Below are 24,108 nucleotides of genomic sequence, written 5' to 3'. Positions count from 1 at the left end.
GGGCAGGCTTCCGGGCAAGGTGGGCGGGCAAGGCCTGGGTGGGGCTGGGGGCTTTTCCCAGCTACTCTCTCTGGGACAGACAGCATCTCCAGCAGTAGTGGTCACGTCTGGGAGCCCAGTGAGGCCCAGGGAGGCCGAGGCGGAGACTCCAGAGTCCCACGGATGCAGCCAGCTCCTCTCAATGCCTCTTAAAGTTCAAGTCCGTCTGTAAGAAAGTGGGGAGGGCCTGATCAGTCACAATCTTGGCGCTGCCCAGGGTTTTATCAGAGCCTATAACAGTATCGGAAATGGCCATTTTCAAAGCTGGCTTCACCTGTGGGCCACCAATTTCCCACCCTGCATGCAGGCGAACAGGCAAATCCAGGCCAAGTTCGGAAAGAGCGTTTTGACAGCTGCCCCTCTCCCCTCCCCACCAGCCTTCCGGGGCCTGTGGCCTATTGACGGGAGCCACGCGTGGCATCCCACGGCCTTCTTCTGGAGACTGCAAAGTTCATGACATCCCTTCCCTTTATTTTCCTGTTTATTCAGAGCATGTGTAAACACATGGGTTGCCTGGTTTCGGCGTCTCTTTGGCCGTTTCATTATTGCTGGAGCCTCTGAGCATCACTGGAAACCTTGGGTTTTCTAAATGAATCTAAAAATAAACTCTTTGAAAAAAAAAAAATCTTGGAGTTGGAGAGTTGACACAAGGCACCGTTATTTATTTCTTTTCCCTCCTCCTCCCCCGCCCCTCCTCCCCCCGCCCCTCCTTCTCCTCTTCCTCCTCTTCACCATCCCTGGATGCAAAAAATCTGGGTAGCAGAGGCCCTGAGGGACTGGGGAGGGCCCCTGGGGCAGCGTCCAGGGGCCCCGACCCCCTGGGGTGTGGGTCTGAGTGCCGGGCAGCTTTCTCTGAGGGGCACCCGCTTGGAAAATGAGGGCCTTGGGGCTTTGGGGCATGATTTATGAAAGCTGCACGGGCCGGGGCAGCGCTTGCAAACAGCCGCCTGGAGCTCCTGCAAGGCCGACTTGGACGTCGCACGCCCCCACCCCCTTCTCCCCGCCGTCGCCCGCATGGCTCCCTCTCCCTGACTTTCCTCCCGAACAATCAGGGACTTGTGCTGGCGGCCGAGGGAGCCACGGAGCTGGCTGGCCGCGGAGGAGGCGACGTCATGGATTCCTGAGTGTGAAGTTTGCAGGAAAGCCCTTAGTTTTGGAGATGGACGGGATCCAGTGGTTTCCATGGCGCTGGATAAACAGGAGGAAACAGTGAGGGAATCCCGTTATTTTACTGCATTGAAAGCCTATAAACACGGAGCGCGGGGAAGGAAGTCGCGTTCCCTCTCGAGTAAGCCCGAGCGCCGAGCCGCGCCGACTCCGCCGCGCCGGGAGCCGGGAGCCGGGAGGCGGGAGGCGCGCAGCTCCCGGGCCGCTCGCGGGCTCCTCGGCCAGGGCAGCCCCGCGAGCATGCTTTAGAGAGGACGGCGCCCCCTTGGCTGCTGGTCTACAAAAACAGACCCTCTCCCAGCGCGCGCCAAGCCCCATCCCCTCCAGATGCAGAGAGAGGCTGCGTTCCGACTGGGGCACTGCCATCCCCTCCGCATCATGGGGTCTGTGGACCAAGGTAACGGACTCGCCCTCTATTCCGGCCGCTTCCTCCTCCCGCCTCCCAGCCTTTCCCTTCTGCTCTTTTCCCGGGCAGCGCTTTCAGCTCCTGGCCGCGGGCGCGGGGAGGCCCGGGGACTCCGGTTTCCCAGGGCGCACAGGTAGCGTGGCCAGGAGGAGAGGCGCCCTCGCCCTGGCCAAGGAGGGGAGATGGGGGCTCCGACTTTGGACGACTTTGCACGGGGGCCGTGAAGTGTCCCGAGGCGGGATTCCCTAGCCGAATCCGTCATGAGGATTTTCCCGTCCGTGGGACGCGGGAGGGCTTCTCGCTACTAACCGCTGGCTGCTTAACCATTTCCGCGCTCGGCTTTTGACAGCAGATGTCGTTCAGCTGTGTTATCATTATATCATTATATTATTATTATTATTATATAATTACTTACCTTTTTTTTTTGGTAGGAGAACAGGCTTGATTTTTTACCGTGTAGTAAATATGGTAATAAAGATTTTGCTTTTTAACAGTTACAGCAGCAGATGCTCTGGGACATTTAAACAATTTTTCCCCCCTTTTTTGATGTGCCTGATGGATGCAGTCCCCCGGCTGCCCCTTTAAAGTGCAATGTACCATCAGTTTGTTTGGCGATCTGATTACACTCTACTTTCTGTGTTTCTGCCTCTTTTTCCCTCTTCTTGGAGCTAGCCATGGAATCATACCACTTAGACCTTACGGGAGGGGCTTAACGTATACGAATATTCTATGAAAATATCCCATCTGGTTGGGATTGTGGAGGGGTTTAGGCTGTACTCAAATGAATCCATCTTTAAAAGTGGAAACCGGGCAATGGGATGTGTTTTTCGGAGCCCAGCCCGGCGGATAGCAGGGGGGCGCTGCCCAGAGGGCAGGGCTGCAAGAGTTAAGTGAAATAAATATGCGTAGGAGGAGTTAGCCTCGTGTCATAAAATCAGAGTTGAATGTAGGTTTTGTGCTCTGCGTGGCTGATTAAAGTTCTGGGGGGGAAGAAATGACAATTTCAGTAAATAAACCTGAGGGGCTTTTTTTTTTTTTTTTGAAAACCAGACTGAGGCCAAATGCCTTGGGTTAGGTAAATGGTGTGCTTTACCACGGCGGACCTCAGCGACACATATTTTTAGCTGAGTTGCACTTTTGAAAGCAAGACCCTGCCAACACTTTGAACGTCTTAACTGGGACCAGTTTATCCTGTCTTCTGCCAGTGGTCAAGCCTATGACATAGTGGCCAAAAACATTACTAATATCTCATCATCTGTAAAAGCCATGCTCTCGGACAGGCGACAGATACACTAAGGACGCGAATCGGTTTTTACTGTAATACAGACCGAAACAGAGTGTTTGATGTTGTGATGATGGGGGCGGGGGACAGGCTAATGCCAAGTTTAGCTCTATTTGGGAAGAGAGAAAGAGAGGCTGGGAGAGGAATCCGGCTTCTGCTTTGCTCCGTGGTCTGACACAAGCGTCCCCTTTTATTGGGGCTCCTCCAGGGTTTAGGAACTTGCTCCTCTCACAGTTTCGAAGTTGTGTATTCTGTGTGTGCACGTGCATCGCCAACCCTCCCCAGCCCGTGCTTGGGTGTACAGGGATTGTGAATACGTGCGTGCCAGTGTGCGTGTGCACATGTGGGAGACAGGGCACCACATTGTTCCTGGCAAACCACACTTGGCATGCCAAGGCGACTGGGCACACGGAATGCAATTGCAGGCACCAAAGACAGCTGGCACGGGAGATGCTTCCACTGTGCCCTGCATAGGGGTCTCCCGAGGGAAAACCAAATGCCCCTTTAAACTCAACACCACCGTGGTCCTAGGGACAGACCTGAAGTGTGCCTGCAGATGGGTGGGGCCATTAAATAGCGAATAGAAATATTGGCATGGTAAGAAAATCCTGAACTTGCTGTGCAGCATTGGGTCGAGGCCCTGGGAAAATCTGAAGATCTGAAAGAGGTGTGTTCAGTTTTATCTGAAGTGGGATGATGGAAAGTATTTCAGGAATAAACAAACCCAGGGTGAGCTCTGCTCACTCCCAGACCCAAACTCTCTGCTTTCTACTTGGATTAGAATTTCTGCTTGACCACATTGCAACTGTGTGGTCTTGGACAAGTGACTTAACCTCTCTGTGCGTAGGTTTCCACATCTGTAAAATGGGCCAATAATAAGGTCTCCCTTAAAGGCGGTTGTGAGATTCCGGGAGGTAACCCACATAAAGCATCTAAACAGTGTCATGGTCATAGTCGACCCTTGGTAAATATTAGCTGCAAATCCTGTTATATTAAAGACACAAAACGTAACTTATGTGGACATAGAAACTGCGTTTCACGGCCAGAATTCTTTGAAGAGATGCAGTACTTTAGGCCTCTCGAGGTACTTTTTAACATATTGGAGCTTCACAGGGACACAGGTTGGGCGAAGATCATGGCTTATGGAGCCTCGATTTACTCATCTGCAAAAGGGAGGAATGACGGTGCATATAGAAGCATTGTCTCCTTCAGGACAGAAAGGAGTGAGGCTCAGAGAGGTGCAGCGACTGGCGAACTGTTATCCAGCAGGAAGTGGTGGCACCCAGCCTCTCACCATATACCCTGCTGTCTCGGAGACTCCCTAACGTGGTCATAATTTTCTATACCATTTGACAGATAAGGAAACTGAGGTGGACCAGACCTTGGTGCTGGGCTCTATTCCCAACACCACGTGGTTCCTTGATGTGTCCTGGAGGGGGTAAGAGAGAAGTCGGGGGGGATGTGGGAGGTATGAGCATCCTTGTTAAAGATGGGGAAACTGAGGCAGCAGCTGGTTTGTCCCAAGTGTAGGCTGAATCAGGGAGGGCTCCTTGTCTTGTCTTGCCTCAGGGGAATGAAAGCACAGTGTTTCCCTTCCCACTAGAGGAGGAAAAGTGCCCAGACAGCGGGGGCTCTTAAGCCACACATTCTGTGCACACTGGCGGAGACCCTCCAGGGCCCCTCCTCCTGGCCACGCCCCTCCCGGGCAGCCAGAGGGCCCCTCCTCCAGCAGGCCCCCCCAGTCTCTTATTTTTCCTTCTCTTCCCAGAACTTCAGAGAGAATCGCTTGTTTTCACAGGTGTTCCTCCAACTACCTTTATTAAAAACTTTCCTTAGTTGGGTGGTAAGCCCCCTGAGGACAGGGGCCAGGGCTCCTATTTCTGTGAGTCTCCGATGGGTCCCAGGTGACATTTCTAGACCTAAGAAGTCAACAGCTTGAGATCTGAGTGAGAGGTTCCGGTCCTGGATCGGCCACTTGCTGGCTGCATGACCTTGTGCAAGTAACTTCACTTTCCTGTGCCTCAGTTTCCCCATGTGTAAAAGAATGATAATAATGTTATCTGGAGTAATAGTTAATATCTTTAACAACTGAGTATCAACCCATAACAGCAGGACCAGGGTCCCAAGAGAGGGCCCTGCTGGGCCAGGCTTTAACCCTTTATTTGCTGAATTCTGGGGAGGGTCCCAGGGCAGCAGAGGCCCTCGGAGGAGGGGACAACAGCAGTTATTTACGAATCTATGGAGAGTTTCAATCTTTTAATAAATAGTGTGACCCTCAAAGTACCCACTTAATAAGTAATTGTTGTCATTATTATTGGATAACTCATTAATTCAACATTTACCGCCACCCCCCAACAATTCCTGAGCGCTTTCTCGTGCATTTTCCCGTTGGATCGCTCACACTTACTACATAAATGAGCGAGGATTTCTCACCTTACCTGGAAGGAGCCAGGCAGCTTCCTCTTTCTGTTCCCTTGGCTGGAACAGAAATGGGAGACTCTCTGGCTGTGGCCTGGGGGCCTCCTCTGGGCTCACCGGCTGCCCCTCCCATGCTGCCGCATCCTGTGTGGACCACACGGGGGCAGCTGTCCTGCTTTGTCCGTGTCCTCCTCCAGATGTGGGCTCCGGGTAGCAGAAACCACAGCTGCCTTGTTCACCCCTGTGGCCCCAGGGCCTAGGACACTGCCTGGCACTTAGGTAGGTGCTCAGGACATTTTTTCTTAAATGGATGGCCCACTGAGTGTGTGAATGAATGAATGATGCTCAATAGGAGTGACTTGTTAAGGTCACAGCATTAAGACACAAACTCTGACGTATCGTGCCATCTTTTCGACAATGACAGTGGCCTTTGACTTCCATGTTTTCCCATCTGGGGCTAGTGACCTAAGCAGGATTCCTCCTGGGTCGTCCGACAGACACACACATCCATGCTGTTGTCTGGAATGAACCCGCCCCCAATAACAACAGTAAACAACAAACGAACCACAACAGTGATGATGATGACAGCAGCCACCACTCACTGAGCGCCACCTATGTGCCAGGCACCATCCTAAAGGAGTGCCAGGTGCCACCTGGGTAATCTTCACGCCACCCTGATAGTTATTACCGCCCTCTAGCACAGCGACGGCTAGTCATGCCCCCAGGGTCGCATGGCTAGCTCGCTGAGCTTGGACTCAAACCCACTCCACCGTGTTGCTCCCCGCTGGGCTGAATAGTCCCAACCATCAGGTGGTCTGTCTTCCCTAAGTGGACACATATGATTTGGCCATGCACTTTACAGATAGTATCTCAGGGGGTTCTCCAGTATAACCTGAGAGGTTGGTATTTATCATGACGCCCCTTTTAGAGAGGAGAAAACTAAGACCGAGCGTGGTCAAGGCCTTTCAAGGGCAGAACCAGACCCTGCCAGTGCCCAAAGCTCGGTGTTTAAGGGTCCCCGCTTCTGTCTCTCCTGCTTCCTGCAGCAGGACTCCCAGCCGGACAGGGAGCTGGAGAGGAGGGCTGCAGCCCCCAGAGGAGCCAGCCCACCATCACGGTTGTGGCGGCGGGGGGGGGGCGGGGAGCGTCTCCTCTCCTCCACCTTGCCTTTCTGGGCCACCCAGCAACTTCTGGCAGCCATTCCCTCCCTTCCTGGTTCTCTCCAGCACCGTGGACCTGCACAGGGCCCCGTTTCTTCAAAGCCTCTCTCGGTGGCCAGGGCCCAGCTGGGCGCTTCTCTGGCCTGACCCTCCAGGGCTTCCTTCCCAGCACAGTCGCTCCTTTCGGAGCTGGTCTACACTGGCTCCACTCCCTTGTTTGTCTTTCCCCATCTTCCCACCTGAGGTTCCTTCCCCTTTTTCACATCTTTCTTCAAGGCCCAGCTCATTCCCATCTCTTAGAAGCCCTCTGGACCACTTATTTTGTTTTCGTCAACATTTTTGCAGCATCTACTATGTGCTAGTTACCATCCCAGATGCTGGGGACAGGGTAACAAGACGGACAGTCTGTCTTCGCGAGGCAAACACGGGGCAGGTGGCCCAGGAAGGCACACCCGAGATGATTGCAAGTGCTGGTGAACGCTGGAGACCAAAAGAGGAGTGTAGAGCTGCGAATGACTCTGTACATGCGTGTGTAGTGTGTGGGCGTGTTAGTTTCCTGTGGCCGCCATCACAAATTACCACAAACCGGGTGCTTTCAAACAACAGAAATCTACTCTCTCACAGTTCTGAGACTGAAAGTCTGAAGTCAAGGTGTCAGCAGGCCAGGCTCTCTCCGAGGACTCTAGGCCTCCCTAGGGCCGTCCTGGTCTCTTCCAGCTTCTGGGGGCTCCTGCAATCCTTGGCTTGTAGGCGCTTCCCTCCTCTGCCTCTGTCTTCACTCGGCCTGCTTCCCTGTGTGTTTGTGTGTTCTCTCCTCTTCTTATAAGGACTCCAGTCATTGGATCAGAGCCCTTAGCTCCAACATGGCCTCGTCTTAACTTGACGACATCTGCAAAGACCCTATTTCTAAATAAGGTCACAGTCGCGGGTACCTGGGGTTAGGACTTGAATGTAATTTTGGAGGAGAGACACAATTCGATCCACAGCAGTAGGGATTGCTCGTTCAGGCCAGATGGTCTCCTTCCTGTCTAAGAGAGATCTTGTCCATGGACCTCTGAATGGCGCGGGGTCTGCCTGTGAACTGTCTGGGGGAGGAGCTCACAGGCCGAAGGAGCAGTGAGGGCAAAGGCCTGGAGGAGAGACGGGTGTCCCGGATGCTGGATGTGCAGACGGTTGCCGGGGACGCTGGATGCATAGACGGGTGCCCGGGAGGCTCAATGAGCAGCAAGAAGACCAGTGTGGCTGGAACAGAAAGTACAGGACAAGTGTGATAGGAGGCAAGATCACGGAGGCGAGCCAGGGAGGATCTCCTGAGCAGTTTGAAGTTCATTCTTAGGATAATAGGGAGGCACTGGGGAAGTTTTAAGCAGCAAAGGGTGTGGCCTCATTAATCTTTTCAGAGGATCATATTGACCATTAAGGGGAGAACAGCCTCTAGCCAGGTAACAGTGGATGCTCCAGTGCAGATGGGAGGCTGCGATGGTGGCCTGGGTGGGAGATGGTGGGGGTTGGGACCAGTGCAGGGCAGGGAGGTGGGGATAAGTGGCACCTCCCAGTCCACAGAGCCTTCTCCTTTGTGATTCTCAAACCGTGTTCCCTTGAGCCCTGGGGTTCTGCAGGGATGGTCCCTGTCTTTGGCACCTGAGGGGAGAGGCCATTAATTTTGTGAATAGTATGAGCCACTTCAGACGTGTCTTCCTCCCGGCGCAGCCTGGATTCCCCACGCCAGCTCCTCCTTCAGCCTCTGCTATCACTGGGAGTCATAAGACTTTTTTCAGTGTTTCATCTTGGTCCAAAAAACGTCCCTTAGCAAATCCACCCTTAGCTAATAGCCCAGGCACGGCGTGACTCAGTAATGAGCATCAGACCGTGTGGGACGGGACCATTGCCGTGGTGGCACGTGTGACTGTAAAAGTCACATCACAGCCTACTCCATGCCTTCGTTTCTTTAGCTGAAAAGTGGGGGTCATACTAATCCTCACCCATGGGGGCGGTGCTCGGGGTTCAAAGATCGTGGCTGTGATGCTCTCGGCATATGTAAAGTGGTCAGTGCATGTTAGCTGCCACTTTTGCTATTATTTTACTATTTTAAATTCAAGTTATTACTTTCCTTCAGCCTAATAGCCTTCAAGAGTCCTTCCTGAAGGGATAAATCCTTTTTTTTTTTTTAACCAAATCTGGGGACTTTTCAGTGGGTTCTGGAAGACCTGCTTCAGTCACTCAGTGACTCCAGAGGCGTGTGTGGCGGATCTAGACGCAAGGCACCGGCTGGGTGGCATGCAGAAAATCCAGGATGGATGAGACGCACTCGTTTGCATTTGAAAGTCAGCTAAAGGTTTTTTTTTTTTCTTTTGTAAAGTAGACACAATCCTCTGTGAAGCCATTTACGTGCTAAGGAAGGAAAAGTTTAGGTGAAGGCTGGTGATTGTGTTGACAGGAATGAAAGAGAGAGAGGGCAGGGGCAGGTGCATGTGCTTTTTAGGGGGATGTGCTCCGGGGTGTGCTTGTGCTGAAGGGGCCACTGATGGACGGTGGCTTTGAAGTCCCTGAAGTCAGCTTGCTTGTCTTCATCACCCCCTGACTTCAAAGATTATGAATCGACACAGGTGTTGGAGTCTTCAGACTACGGCACGGGAGAGAATGGAGGTGGGAAACACGACCTGAGGGGTGTGGATGTCAAGGAACACAGCCTGGGTGACAGAAGGGTGACAGTGGCGAGAGGGGAAGAGGTGGATGGTTGAGAAAGAGTTGGGGGGGGGGTGGGCAAAGACTAAGCCGCGCTCCCTCCTCTCACCATACAATCCTCTGCCGCCGCCCTCAAGGCTCTGATTCAGTAGACGATGACACTTCTCTGAAAAGAGGGGCGGTGGCATCTCCTGCTTAATTAAAGGCAAGGACAGTCATTTAAGGGGAGGCCGAGTTTGCTGACCATGCTCCCCTGTTAAATATCAGTTCCATCAGAGAGGAATGTGCTACAAAGCCAGGAGAGAAGTGGAGAAACAAAGCAGGCCAAAGTAGGTGAGCGGGGAGCAGGTGGAAGGTGTCGGGAGCCTGGAGACCAGGGTCCCAGCCCACGTGCTCACAGGGGACGACGCGGGCAGCTGGGTGGGGGCTGTGGGGACCTGAGAGCAACAGAGTCCTCCGAAGGGGCTGGCCTCCACGCAGCCCCAGCTGACTGGTCCCTCTGGGAATATGGAGCCACTGTGGCCAGATCCTCCCATTTTTTAGGAGATATTGGAAATCTGGATATTTAGATGACATTTTCCAATTAAAAAATGTTGGTTCAGATTTAAAAGAAATTACTAGGCAGGCCAAACATAATATGTTTAGAGCCACTGCAAACCTGGGACTTCTGCTGCTGTCACACGGGCGTCTTCTTACACTCCACATCTTGATTTGGAGTCAGCTGAAACCAGTTTGGTAGAACTGGTTCTCCTAGAAGGTTCACGGTCGATGCCTGCCCACGGGGCGGCTGATTTCAACGAACTGCCTTTTGCCACAATCTCGTCTTGGAGAATCATCTTCTCACAGCAGAGAAGTCCTGTTCAGGCTTTGAAAGATGATGTAGATGGTAGATTGGAGTGAAAGTTAGGTTTGAAACTGCCTTGTTGTTCCCCCAATTCATAGGAGCTCGTTCCTGAAAATGGCTTTGGGGGGAGGCAAAATGTAAGGGCGCCCAAAAATCAGTAATCAAGATGAATAATATGTTAATGTAGTATTTTAAAAATCAAAATGAACCCAAAAAGTCCATGATGAACCAAAGATAAAAATAAAAATTTTAACTAAAGACAGGATCAGTATTACTCATTTTTCCTTTGGCTTCGGGCTCTGATCTAGTCTTTATGAGGATTGTAAGAGTTTGCTCACCATGGATTTTTTTTTGCATTCATTTTGATTTTTAAAGACATTTCATGAAAATATAATTTATTTATTACTGAGTTTGTTGGTGCCCTCTTGAATTTTGCTCCCTGTGCCTCACTTGAGTTCCAGCCTTCGGGAGTCAAATGTGTCCACGTATAAATTATAATATTATAATAATCTATAAATTGTCACATCGAGGGTGAGAATCCCAGGATGTGCTTAAATTGAAGGGCGATTGTTTCTGGAATCTGGTAAAGGATGTTCCTGCTTTTCGGATTAGACTTAAAACCGTTTCAGTGCCTCTATTTTATAGTCAGTGTTGTATGACAATGGGGGTCGTCCAGCTGTGGGGCTGGTGATGAGAATTTCTGACCTTCGTTGTGTGCTGCCATCAGGACTGCCCACATCACGTGCAGGGCCGGGTGCAAAATGAAAATGTGCAGCCCCTTGTTCCAAGATTACTAAGAATTTTAAGACAGTGACAGCAGAGCATTCAAACAGATGCAGGGTCCTTCTGAGCGCAGGGCCCTGTGTGACTGCACAGGTCGTACCCCCAGAAAGATGGCCCTGGCTGCCACTCAGGGGAGCGTCTAAGAATCCTGAATATTAGAGCTGGAATGGGGACTCAGGTATTAGCCAATTCACTCTCCCCATTTTACAGATGGAGAAACTGAGGTACAGAGAGACCCGTTGATTTGCTTAAAGATCAGAGTGAGTTAGAAGAAGACCTCAGATTGCATCCAGGGCCTCCTGATTCTGTGGTGTTCTTTCTTGTACCACAAGGTCACCCCAACCTTGGGCAACATCTGTGTTTTCATGCCTATGGGTGCCACTGACCCTCAGGAGGTCAGCTTGGAAGGGGGTGTGATTGGGTTCACGTCCACCAGTCTTGTTAGAATGGTCCCAAGAACATATCTTCTGTACCAGGATATATTTTCTAGAACAGTCTTTTTTTTCTCTTCCTTAAAAAAAAACCATGTACAGGCAGAATTTCCCTGAAGCCACTGAGTCAGAAGAAATGTTGTTTATATAAAAATGATTACAGGTATTATAACCACGCTAGAGGTTGGGCTGCCAATTGTGCAAAACACTGACTTTCCGGATGTCCCTGACGAGTCCCATTAAACCGAGGAGACAGGGACTCAGGTCCTCTCCATGCGACCTGACGTGCTGATGGATGTCTGGGGCGGGCACTCTGTGGGTGCGGTCCTGTCGTTCCTCGCTCTCTTTTAGTGAGTGTCTACCATGTGCTAGGTTTATTCTAGGACGTGGGGATACAGCCAGCGATGCCAGATAAAAATACAGGATGCCCAGTTAACTTCAAATTTCAGACAAACAATGAATAATTCTTTAGTTTAAATATGTCCCATGCAATATTTAGGACATCTTTGTACTAAAAAAGCATTCACTGTTTTTTCCGAAGTTCAAGTTTAACTGGCTGTCCTGTATTTTTATTTGCTAACTCTGACAACCGTAGATACACCAGTGAACAAGGCAGACAAATGTCCTTGCCCCTGTGGGGCTCACATGCAAGTGAGGGGAACAGGCAAGAAACAGATGAACAAATATAGAGATGAATAGAATATACCACAGAGGTAAGGGCTATGAAGAACAGAAAGCAGGGTGCAAGGACAGAGAATGCCAGGGGATGCTGTTTTTATTGGGATGGTCATGGAAGGGCTCTCTGAGGAGGTGATGTGTGAGCTGAGGCATGAACAAAGCGAAGGAGTGGCCAGGCAAATATCAGTGGGAACAGTAGGTGCAAAGGCCCTGAGGTTGGGTTGTGCTTGGCATTTTCAAGGAACAGGTGGATGATTAGGGTGGCAGAAGGGAGTGAGAGAAGAGGAGAATGGCAAGAGATGATATCGAAAGAAAGCTGGAGTGGAAGCAACCTATCTAGGGCCTTGTAGGGCAAGGTGTTTGTATTTAATTCTAAACTTAATGGGAAGTCACAGGAGGCCTTAAGAGATGTATATTTTGAAAGGACCCCTCTGGCTGCTTTGTGTAAGGGCAAAAGTGGGCGTGGTGCCACGAGGAAGGAGGAACTATGGTCCTCCAGGTGAGAGATGATGCGGGCCGGGATCACTGGGGTGGGAGGAAGGGCGTGAAGTTGGTGAGAAATGATTGAATTGGGGTTGCATCTTGAAGATGGAGCTGCCTGGACTTGCTGAGGGTTTGCATGGGGCCAGGGGACGAGCAGAGGAATCAGGACTCCTCCTTGGCTTGCGGTCGGAGAACTGTGACTGTGATGGCTGCGTATCCGAGCTGGGAAGACTGGGAGACGAGCCATTGGGAGGATGACAGGGCGTGGTTTGGACTTGTTCACTCTGAGATGCCTGCTGGACACCCAGATGAGGGAGACGTTGGGTGGATGGGGGGTTATACGAACCCAGATTTCAGGGGAGAGGTCCAAGCTGCAGATGAAAACGAGCTTTATACCAGAAGGGGGAAAGGAGGGCAGAGCTGTGGGTGATGGGTCCCTCCAGGGCCAACTTGAAGGGGCCTCAGGGCTCAGAGCCACCCGGGGGGTTAAGGAGGCCCAGGGGTCAGTGTTTCTCAGATATTTGTACTCAAGTTGAGCCAAGTTATTCTGTGTTTTAAGAGGTAGCTAGAAGAGAAAAAGAGAGAGCTCAAGGATGGCCCGAAGGGTGAGAGTATGGATCTTTCATATGCTTCCATTTTTTTCCATCTCCACTACCATCACCGTAGCCCTGTTATCTCTTGCCTGGTTCACTGCCAGAACCTCCTGATTGGTCTTCTTGCTTCAACCCTTGCCCCCTGCAGTTTCTTCTCCACACAGAACCCACAGCAATTGTTTAAAAACTCAAATATGATCTTGTCACGCACTGCCTGATACTCTTCAGTTGTTTCCTGTTGCTCCTAGATCCAAAATTCTTCCCATGGTCTCCCAGGCCCCACTTACCCCCAGCCTTACCTCACACCATCTTCTTGTCCATTCCCGAGCACCTGCTACTCCAGTCTTCCTTCAGTTCCTCCAATACTTTACACTTCCTACTGCCACAGGGCCTTTGCACATACATTCCCATCTAGTTGTTAGCTCTTTTTCTCGCTATTTCCTGGCTAACTTCTACTCAACCTTCTGGTCTCAGCTTAGACATCACCTTCCCAGTGAGGGCTTCTCTGAATTCCCTATCTACGTCAGGTTCCCTTGACACGAGCTCTGTAGCCTCTTCCCCTTTGCTTTTACGGCCTGTATCTCAGTTGGTAATTATGCACTGGGGTAAATGCTTGTTGAAGCGAGCTGAATTTCTGGGCCAGGGTCAGATGGCACCGAGGTGTGCTAGAAGTCTCAAACTCTCAGTGGCTTCTCTAGCTTCCCATTGCACTTTGTTGGAGAGGCTGGAGAAAAACAGAAAGGCCCAGGCCTCCACGAGGAGGTCGGCTGCAGGACAGAGAGAAGGTTGACAGAGCTGCACCATGCAGGCCTGCATCCACCCCCCACCACCCCCCCCCCCCCCCCCGGGCGGCCTCTGAATGCGTAAAGGTCATGCATTCTGCTCCTAGCCCTTGCTCCTAGGAGCGCAAATTATTTATTTTGGAAATGAAAATATGCCTCCCCCACCCCCGCCAAGCACACCTCCACCCTTCATGGTGGCCCTTAGAGAAGAAAACCCTCTCACTTCCCACTGTTCCAGCCGAAACCCTGTTACGGGTCAGGGCCGAGTGAGAACCCCTTCCCTTTAAGAGCCTGATTGCTTTGGTGCAGATTCCAAATCCTAGAAGCTTTAAAAATACACCCACTGTTCAGAGGAACAACAACTTAGGTGGTTAGAATCTTATTTAGAATTTCCTCAACTATTCTTCCTAAGGCTGAAGTTTTTGTAGCACTTGCTCAGTTGTAAAGTGATCTTCCCTTGATTATCTTATCTTATTATTGGATATCTCAAGAGGATGTCAGTTGGGGCTAAGAATTATGTTCTTGCCCTAACAATTGGGCAGCTAGAGTAAGCCCGAGGGAGGAGGGCCCTTAAAGAAAAATGTAAGGATCTTATATACGTAAAGAGAGTCAAATTCTTTTATCCATCCATTCATCCACCATTCATCCATCCAAACATCTACTCTTCATCCATCCACCCAAATATCCCCTTTTGCATCCATCTATCCATCCATCCAACCATTTATCTATCTATCCATCTACCCAAACATCCACTCTTCATCCATCCATCCATCCATCCATCAAAACATCCACTCTCCCATCCATCCATCCAAATATCCCCTCTTGCATCCTTCTCTCCATCCATCCAACCATTTATCTGTCTATCCATCCATCTAAACATCCACTCATCCATCCATCCATCCATCCATCCATCCATCCATCCATTTATCCATCCATATATCCACATGTCCACTGTACATAAAGCTGTGGATGAGGCAATCATGACCCCTGCCTTAGGGGATCTCATAGGCTAGTGGAGATAAAATTCTCTGATTGGCCAAGCCTGGGTCATTTGTTCACTTCATTGCCAGGAGAGGGGGGAACAACTGGGTTGATAATTCTGCTAAGATTGTATCAAGGGCAGTTTTCCAAAGGAACACACTGGGGTGCTGTTATCAGAAGAACCAGGGAAAGATTCCGGGTAGGAAAAATCAACAGATGTCCACTAGATTAGAGGCATTTAATCATTATGGGTGGGGGGATGCGAAAGGACGTGTGAGGGTGACGCCAGCCTTTCTCCTTTTCTACAGCACCAGGGCAGGCTGGTTCCTTTGTTTATCCCTCACCAAATGTCAGGGTCTGGACTTTGGGTCCCATCATAAGAACCCAAGAGCGCCCATCTCCTTCTAGACACTTGGCTATATGTGTCCTAGCCTGGGTCATCTCCCCTCTTTCATCAAAATTTGCCAGCCATCCCCTAAGATGCTTATTGGATATACCCCTATAGCTGTGCTTAAGGTTAGGAAACAAAGAAGAGGATTCCTGTATGCTCCAACAACCAGAAAGTGCTTCCCAAGGCTCTGAAAGTTGGTGAGTCCTGAGCCAGGCCCAGGACCCTAGAATGGAGCTTGAGTAGAAATCAGTGGTTCTCAATCTTGGCTAGACATTGGAAGCATCGAGGGGGCTTCTGCAAAATACTGACGCCCAGGCCCCACCCTCAATCATTCTGATTATGACTGGTCTCCAGTGGGGCCCAGCCCCTTGAAGTTTTTACCAGCTCTAGGTGAGTCTAATGCATAGCCTGGGTTAAGAACCTCTGGTCGAAGTGCAATTTGGAAAACCCTTCTCATGCTGTGCCTCTTTGCTTTCAGGATATAAGCACGATGAGAGTAGAGACCATGTCCTGTTGATGGCTGCATCCCCAAGATCTGTAGCAGTGCCAGGTACCTGGCAGGCGCTCAGTAAATATTTGTGGAATGAATGATGATTGATAGCTTTGCACAAATCCCTGAATGGAGCTGAGATGGCTGCCCCTGAGGAGTGTACCTTCTCCGTACTTCCGGCACATGGGGAAGGATTCGGGCCAGTCCCCACTGAGTCAAGCTGTGCCGCTCCCACCTACTCTTCTGACCCGGTGCTTCTCAACACTGGCTGCATTTTAGATGATCTGAGGTCGTTAAAAAAAATAGCTTTGGATGTTCTGGTCCAGTGGTTTGGACTGAAGGTGAGATTGAAGCCTGGGCATAGGCATTTAAAAATGCGTCCCAGGTGGTTCTGAGGGGCTGGAAGGGTTGAAGATCACTGTTCTCATCTCCTTTCCTCCCTCTGTGAGTCTGCTTTCTGACTTCAGCTAACTTGGTCCAAGACATCTGGGAGTGTGGGCGGCAGTACTGGGTTCTTAGGTGGTGTTCTCCAAATGTACCTGTTCGTAACATGCACGTTGGCTGCTGGCTTAAGAGTACACTTTGCTGGGCCTCTACTCCAGATCTGTGGAATCAGAAGCGTCAGCGAGGGGCCTGGGAATCTGTGTTTTTAACAAGCATCCAGGTGTGCTTGTTGCCTGCCAGCCGCTCCACCTGACCTGCTCGCCTTGCTCTGCCTCCGGCACACTGAGCTCCCTCTGGCTTTTGCTGTCTTCTGGTTCCCACTGCCCGAACAGTCTTCCCTCACACCAATCAGATTCCTCCAAATGTCAGCTTCCCAGAGAGGCCCTACCTGACCGTGGAGGGGACTGGAGCTTCCCCAGCCCCCAGCCCTTACCCCCTGCCTGCGGAGAGTTCTCTCCTGACACCCTCCAGGGATGATCTTTGTTCCCTTATCTGCTTCATGCTTCCCCCGGCCCAGGGTCTGAGCTCCCAGGGCAGAAGTGTCTGGTTCACGCTGGGTCCCCAGCACCTGGCAGGTGACAGGATGGGTGGCCAAGGAGTTTAGATGTCAGGGTGGGACTTGTGCTTTCAGAGTATCTGTGATTCCTTCCCAGGTCCTGGGAAACTGAGTCCAGGCATAGGCAGGTGACTGAACTGTAGGTGACAAAAATGCCACAGCTGTGGGCACAGAGAGGCACCTGCAGACACAGGTCTGCAATAGAAGGGAGTGGGTGCGCCCCCTCTCCCCTTAGAGACAAAGCAGGAAAGGCTGGCATCAGCAGCCACGCAGGGCAAAACTCCCAGTGGCAGCAGCTGTCCTGTCTAGATCCTGGGTCCCGCGGGGCGACAGCGCTCACGGTGGGGAGGGTGGCAGGCAGCGCCTGGCGGTGGCCCCGGCCGGTTGCTAAGCGCGGTGGCCGGCCAGTGCGGCCAGGGCCGGCGGGCGGCCTCTTTCCTCCCGGGCGCCGGCCAGCCCCGGCCGCCCGCCCTCCCCCAGGTCCCCGGGTGGCGGCCCCGCCCCCGCCGGCCTGGCCGCCCTGTCCCCGCCTCCCCTCTCCGCGCTGCAACAGGTGCCTCCCGGAGCAGGAAGCTCGCGCCGCCGCAGCCGCCGCCGCTCAGCTCCCCGGGCGCGTCCAGGACCCGCTGCGCCAGGCGCGCCATCCCCGGACCCGGCGTGCGTCCCCACGAGGACGGTGACCCCGCCGCTCGACCCACCTCTCCGCCCCGCTCCCTGCCGCCGTGGCCGCCCCCGGCGAGGGGCCCGGAGAAAGCCGAGCCCGCCCTCGCCCCCGGCCCCGCAGCCCTCCCGCCGCTCTGCGCGCCATGGACGCCCCGGAGCCGCAGCCCGAGCCCGACGGCGGGGACGCCCCAGGCCACGAGCCCGGGGGCAGCCCCCAAGACGAGTTCGACTTCTCCATGCTCTTCGATTATGTCTATTTGAATCCCATTGAAGGTCGGTGGAGGGTCCCCCCGGGCCTGGCCCCCGAGCCTGGGCTGGGGCTTGGGCCTGGGGAGTGGGCGCGGGGCGCCTCTTTGCTGCAGAGGTCGCGCTTCCTGGGGGGCCTGGCGGGGGATGCCTCTCCCCAGGTGAGAGGGAGGCATAAGGCGTCAGGGACTGCTGCCACCCTTAGGGGGCGGTAGCTCACTCTTGCCCCATGGGGCGTCAGTTTCCAGTTACGTGTGACTTCTCCCTGAGGGTCGCCGGGAGCAAAGCCGAAGGTGCGGGGGCTCAGCTGGCCTCTTGACTGCTGCTGGGTCGTCAGAGGGCAACGGAAGTGATTGATGTGACTTTGGAGGGAGGAGATGAGGAGGCCAAAGAAGGGAGTTCAGTGGGGACGGGGCTGGTGCAAAAAGAGGTTGCTCTGAACCTCATTATCGTGGCAGGAAGCCGGTCCTCCTCCCCTGGGCACCACTGCGTGTGGCTGCGTTTGTTGGGGACTTGGTGTTGAAACTAAGGAAGAGGTTGTCTGCCTCTCACGCTGGAGCGTGGTTTGATTTCACCGTTAGGAGGCCGGCCCATTTCCTCCCTGGGTTCTGCTGCTGCGTGTGCAAAAGCACACCAAATGGATCCGTCTGAGCTTTCTTAGGTGATCTGGTACCCGGCAGTCCTAATGGATGTGAGGGGTTGGGGAGCAGCAACTGGGGGTGGACTCAGAAAGAAGCGGGCTGTTCCCGCGTAAATGACCTGTCAGCCTGTGCCTTCAAGCGCCCTCTGCCCCTGGGGGCTGGGGACCTGGGACTTCCCCAGACTGGGCTGTCCCTTCACGTGTGTAACGTCACAAGGAGGAGGAGGAGGAGGTCATACACTCAACCTCACTGTATTTTTCTGGTTAGCAGGCTGTCTTGGAAAAAAAACAAAAAACCCAACCAGGCTTCCTGATTTTGACAGCCCAGCCTAGCCAATGCTTGCTGAGGCCCCAGGGACAGGCCTGGTGGTAACTTCCAGATGCACTGGGGCTTGGCTGCGTCGCAGGGCAGGAAGGGGCTGTGCTCGCTGGTCTGCGTAGGAGGCCTTTTCACAGATGCTCAGATCCCCCGGGGGCTCGCCCATTGCCAGAGATGCTGTGTTAGGCAGGTGAATGAGACGTTCTAACTTTCCTTCGGTCTACGTCTTCTCTGGCCGCCCTCGGTGAGGGCCTTGTCTTGACTTTGGGGACCCGGTCCACTTGCATACAAAGGGAAGATGGTAATTAGTCATTATTCTGTACTTTGGCTGGAGATGGAAATAATTAGCCAGCCAAAGACACCAGGCTTCTCGAGTTGCAATCTGGAGGCCATCCTTTGCTTTGAAAAGATACAATTAAGAATCTGCAAACGGTCCATCTAGCATCAGTGGTCTTTCTGTTCGTTCAGATTAAAGTCATGTTTTGCGGAGAACGAATGCACCCCTCCCAGAGTCACAGTCAGCTCACTTTTTTTTTTTCCGCAGGGGGGAGATTTCCGGGGAAATAGTTTCCAAGCCAAATCTGATGGGAGGTGCTTTTTATAGTTTTTCTTGGCATGTGGTGCTTGGTGGCTACCAGATGAGTGTCTAAAGGACCACAGTGAAAGCCCGGGAATCTGTTTTTTTCTTCTTTTTTTTTAAATAAACTTTATTTTTTGCAACAGTTTTAGATTTACAGAAAAGTTGTAGAGACAATACAGATTTCCCATATACCCGCGCCCAGTTCCCCATATTATAACATCTTACAGTAGTGTGGTACGTTCGTTATAATGAATGAACCCGTATTGATACATTATTGTGAACTGAAGTCCATGCTTTCTTACGATTCAGGCTGTCTTCGTTTTTTATGACCCTGGTAGTTTTGAGGAGCGCTGGTAGGTACATTGTCGGATGTCCCTCAATTAGGGTCTTTCGATGTTTTTCTCGTGGATAGATGGGGCTGTGGGTTTTTGGCGAGGAAGAGCACAGAGGTCAAGTGGCCATTTCCGTCTCATCGTGTCAAGGGTACATCCCGTGAACAGGACTTTTCACTGTGGATGTTGACGTGAGCACCTGGCGGAGGTGGTGCTGGTCAGGGTTCTCACCGCGAGGTCACCTCTTTCTAAACTGTGCTCCTTGGAAAGACGTGACCATGTGCAGCCACCCTGAAGAGCTGTGCTCTGGAATCTGCCAAATAATGACTCTTTGCTGGGAAGTCGGCAGCACAGAAATGTCACGGCTCAGGAAGAGAGGGGACATCATGAGCCCTGAGCGGCTAAAGCGAGCTGTTCCAGATGTGGGCCTGGCTCTGGCTTACCCAGATGCTACTAGTGGTCCCTTCTCTCTGCGTCCGCGTGGTGGAACTCCCCAGCGGTCGACACCAGCCCTGATCTTGCTGTTGGGCTTTGTCCCAGGTGACAGGCTGTTGATGGTGCTTGTGAGGCATTCTCCTTGGCTCTGGGCATGAGCTTGGTAAAAAGCGAGGAAGGAAAAGGACTGCCGACGGGACAGCCTTTGTCAGAACTTGGGGACAGTAGTTAGGGGCTTTGGGGGAAGTCAGATGCTCGTTTTGTGGAGCTTCAGCATGTAGCAGACATTGCTTAGCTTGTGTGCTACCCCTCTAACCCTAGCAGTGGGCACTTGTTCTACAGAGGAGGCCGCTTAGGCACAGAGAGGTGAAGGATTTTTCCCAAGAAAGCAGAGCTGGTAAATGGCAGAGCTGAAATGTGAAGCTGACAGCCCTGCTTCAGAGCCTGCATTCTAACTGCTGTGTGAGGGTCCCTCGTCCCCTCATGTCATGAGAGACACATGTGATGTTTGTTAGGTGCCTGGCACCATGGTGAGGTCAGAATTTAAAACGTGTACCGACAGAGTGACCTTGGGCAGGTTATGTAACCTCTCTGGACCTCTGTTTGTTCCTCTGTCAAATGGCTCAAATAATAGAACTTAACCTCAGGGGCCGGCCCGGTGGCTCAGCGGTTAAGTGCACACATTCCACTTTGGCGGCCCTGGGTTCGCTGGTTCAGATCCTGGGTGCAGACGTGGCACCGCTTGGCAAGCCATGCTGTGGTAGGCGTCCCACATATAAAGTAGAGGAAGATGGGCACAGATGTTAGCTCAAGGCCAGTCTTCCTCAGCAAAAAGAGGAGGATTGGCAGCAGTTAGCTCAGGGCTAATCTTCCTCAAAAAAAAAAAAAAAAGAGCTTAACCCCAGAGGACTGCTTGCCTTGAATGGGATAATCCATTTAAATCAATTAACACAGGGTGTGATTCATTACCGGCGTTCTATTAACCTCTTGATTTTGTTAATAGAGGTGCTCCATGAGTGTGAGCCATTATTCATTTACTCATCCAGCTAACTATCGAGCGCCTGTTGTGTTAGATCCTGGATATAATAGGAAATAAGACTCAGCCCCTGCCCTCGCTAACTTGGGGCCTCTAACTGTGCCTCTGCTTTCTCTTGTCTGATGGCATTGACTGGTACCTCCAGTAGCATGTGACACAGTCGTGGGCATGGTGGGCATCCTTGCCTCGTTCCTGACCCCAGCAGGAGCACCTCTGGTATTACCTTTAGGATTGGCATGCACGTATCTAATTATGTTAAGGCGGTATCCATCCATTCCTGTTTTCTTGAGAGTTTTGATTAGAAATGGGAGTTGAGTTACATCATAGACTTTTTAGCATCTCTGGGAAAATAGGATTTTATTCCTCTTAGATCTATTAATATGTTGACTCATGTTAACGGGTTCCCTAATATTGAAGCATACACGGTATAGACCCCACTTGGTCACTGTGTATTGTTTTCTTATGGTGGCATCTGTTTGACAATTTTATTTAGGATTTCTTTTAGCAGTGTCATGAGTGCTATTTGTCTCTCGCATCCCTTTTGTGTGCTGTTAGGGTTAGGTTTCTTTCCTTTTCTATGTTCTGGAACAGTTTACGTGTTGTTGGGACTATCTGGTTTCTAAAGTTGTGATAAAGTTCCCCTGTGAAGCCATCTGGACCTGGTGCCTTTTTATGGGTTTGTTCTTGATGGCTTTCTCTATTGTGTCCATGGGAATCCGTCTGTGTACACTTTCTATTTCTCCTGGAGTCAGTTTTTGTAAACTATATCTTTCTAAGAAATTATCCATTTTATCTGTCTAGATATTCAAATTTATTTGCTTATAGCATGCAAAGTAGACTCTAATTTTCTTCTAGTGAGAGAGAAGCTAAGTCCACAGTAACAGAAGGAGTGAGGGCAGGCTGTGGGCATCCTGACCAGGGTTACCGACCCCACCTTGGAGGGTAGAGGGGTGCTGGCTGCCAGCAGGCGGTTCAGAAGTTTAATGCCTTTGTGCAGGCTTGTGACTTCAATGAATTTTTACTTCTCCCAACTTGTAATACATTGGGAGAGGTGGGTGGGAACTGGGAATCCCTGGTGACCTCTGGAGGTGCCCGATCTCCTGTGGGCTGTGTTGGGGACTGACGTGTTGGGATGTGCACTTCTGGTCTCTGCAGGAGGGTTGGCACATTCCTCCTTCAGCTCCTCGGAAGCTCACGCATGTGGCGCCAACTCTGAACTTTGAGAAAGGGAAACAGGCTCCTAGTCATTGCTTGTAGAGTCTGTTCTGGTGATCCTTAAACTTTTGGGGTCACAGCCCTTTGAAAAGCTGATGAAAGCCACAGATCCCATACGGACACACACTACAGGAGCACATGTGCACGCATGAGCACACTGCATGTGTGTATCCACCCACTCACTCCCCATCCCGTCATGCACCCCCCAGGGCCCCCACGTGCCTTTTATACCGTTTTTCAGGTGGAGTCTCAGACCCTGCTGTGGCCATTCCCTAATGCCACCTGCACTTCAGCTCAGGAACACCTGCTCTAACCCATTCATAGGGTCCATTAAAGCCTCATTCTTTCAGCAAACGCTCCCTGAATGCTGGTTTTGTGCCAGGCTCTGTGGGGGTATAGAGATGAATTCGATGTGGTCCTGCCCCTGCCTGATCCCCAGGCCAATATGGGACACAGCCTGGTTAACAAATAGGGGACAAACGAGGTGCTGGGGTATAGTATCATGGGGTTTTTTTTTTTTGGTGCTTACTAAAAATAGAGTTCTACCCTAAGCAAGCAGGTTCACTGAACACATGTGACATTCAGAGACACTGCCGTCTGTGTCGAGTTAAGGACAGGCCTTAATAAGCCGGCTTTGCACAAATAGTGTCTCCAGGTGCAGCTGGAAGGGTGAAATGAGGGCTGGAACTGAGCGGTGGCCTTGTCGGGGAGGCCAAGAAAATAAGGAGAAAGATGCCTTAATTATTCCTCGCTATTGAACATGTCATCCCAGCGTAAAGGCCCCCTGGTCTTTGGTGGCCTTAGGCTTTGATCGAGGGGAAGGCTCTTAAAACCCGAAAGTGGTGTTGTTTGGCTTGGCTCCCAAGGATCTGCAGCCCTCTGAGGTGATGGGGTTGAATGAATTTTGATTCAGCGTCTGTAGCCGGTAGTTTTCAGTCGTGGATGCACGTAAGAATCTTCCAGCTGCACCCCGGCCCCACGAAGTCAGGCTCTTCAGGGGTCAGTTAACTCTGCCGAGAGCCTTGCAGGGCGGGCTTTGAGCCCAGGCAGCTGGGGTCCCGAGGCCCCGCCTCCAGTGCCACAACTTACAGCCAGAATATCGCCAGCCAGAGCAGCAGGACCCCAGATGGAGCTGCTGAGCCCAGCGTTGATGGGTCCCGGGTGTGGTAGCGTGGGGGGCATTCATCCCTTATATTTGATATTTATGTGATTATCAATTGTGTGTTTACTACCATCCAAATGGGATGATACTCGTAATAAACATGCAGCAAGAATAAAAAATAGAAAAGGACAGGACATAAATGGGAGTTCTGCTCTTTTTATATTTCCTCCTACATCGCAGTGGATTGTCGTGCGTGCCTCCTGGGGCACACGTTCCTCCAGCTCTGGAGGCCATTGGCTCGGCAGTGAGAGAGCGCCAGGTCTGAAATCAGAGAGTCATGGCTTGAAATTCTGACCAGTGGCCTCCTACCTGTGTGACCAGAGCCAAACAAAGGTACCGGGCACCAGCAGGCACACAATAAATAATAGCCAAATAAATGGATGAAAAGTTGCATAATTCTTTACACGTGGGTTGCCTAAGGGCACGTGATTTTATTCTCTGGGCTTGTGTTTTCTCGTCGGTGCGTGGAGATGGGGATGCCAGTGCTCACCTGCTCAGGCTGATGTGAGGTTTCCAGGAGGCACTGTGTCTAGAGTGCAAGCAGCCGCTGTGTGTGAATGTTGGGTGGCAGTGGCGGTGGCTGTGGCGGTGGGCTCTCAGAAATCTGGCTCTCCTGACTTCTGGAGAGCATTAGCTCCTTAGAGGAGAGGGTCTTTGCTTTGGCCTTTGATGAATCCTGAGCCTTAAGAGAAGATGGGCCAGGACTGAAGAGTCTGGTCCTTGGAAAGGAGCCACCAGCTGTTGGGCTGCAGTCGGCGCTGTGGCAAGTTATCTAACTTACACACGTTCCGTTCTGACTTTAAAAACCCATCTGGCCGCTGCCTCAGCCCCAGAGCGTGGCTGGCTGCAGAAGCTTTCTCGGTTGTG

General features: G+C 51.8%; 1 protein-coding gene across 7 annotated transcripts in view; it reads left to right on the top strand.

The window, feature by feature from the left end:
* The first annotated feature begins 1,283 nt into the window (after positions 1 to 1,283).
* Positions 1,284 to 24,108, top strand: part of NFATC2 (nuclear factor of activated T cells 2) — a 156,900-nt gene continuing 134,075 nt past the window's right edge. For 2 of the 7 annotated variants that reach the window (XM_070247049.1, XM_005604783.4), the window contains exon 1: positions 1,294 to 1,603. Coding sequence is in view for 4 of the 7 variants with exons in the window: in XM_005604783.4 (XP_005604840.1) it covers positions 1,534 to 1,603 (70 nt within the window). In the remaining 3 variants the exon portion in view is untranslated. Of the gene's footprint in view, positions 1,604 to 17,194; positions 17,550 to 24,108 lie in introns of those variants that run through there. The other 5 variants (XM_005604787.4, XM_014735285.3, XM_005604786.4 and 2 more) reach the window with 4 other exon arrangements.

This window comes from Equus caballus, chromosome 22 (genome assembly GCF_041296265.1).
Source record: "Equus caballus isolate H_3958 breed thoroughbred chromosome 22, TB-T2T, whole genome shotgun sequence".
In the NCBI taxonomy this organism is placed as follows: domain Eukaryota; kingdom Metazoa; phylum Chordata; class Mammalia; order Perissodactyla; family Equidae; genus Equus; species Equus caballus.
Note: the sequence above shows the minus strand (reverse complement) of the source record. Positions and strands in the feature narration are given on the sequence as shown.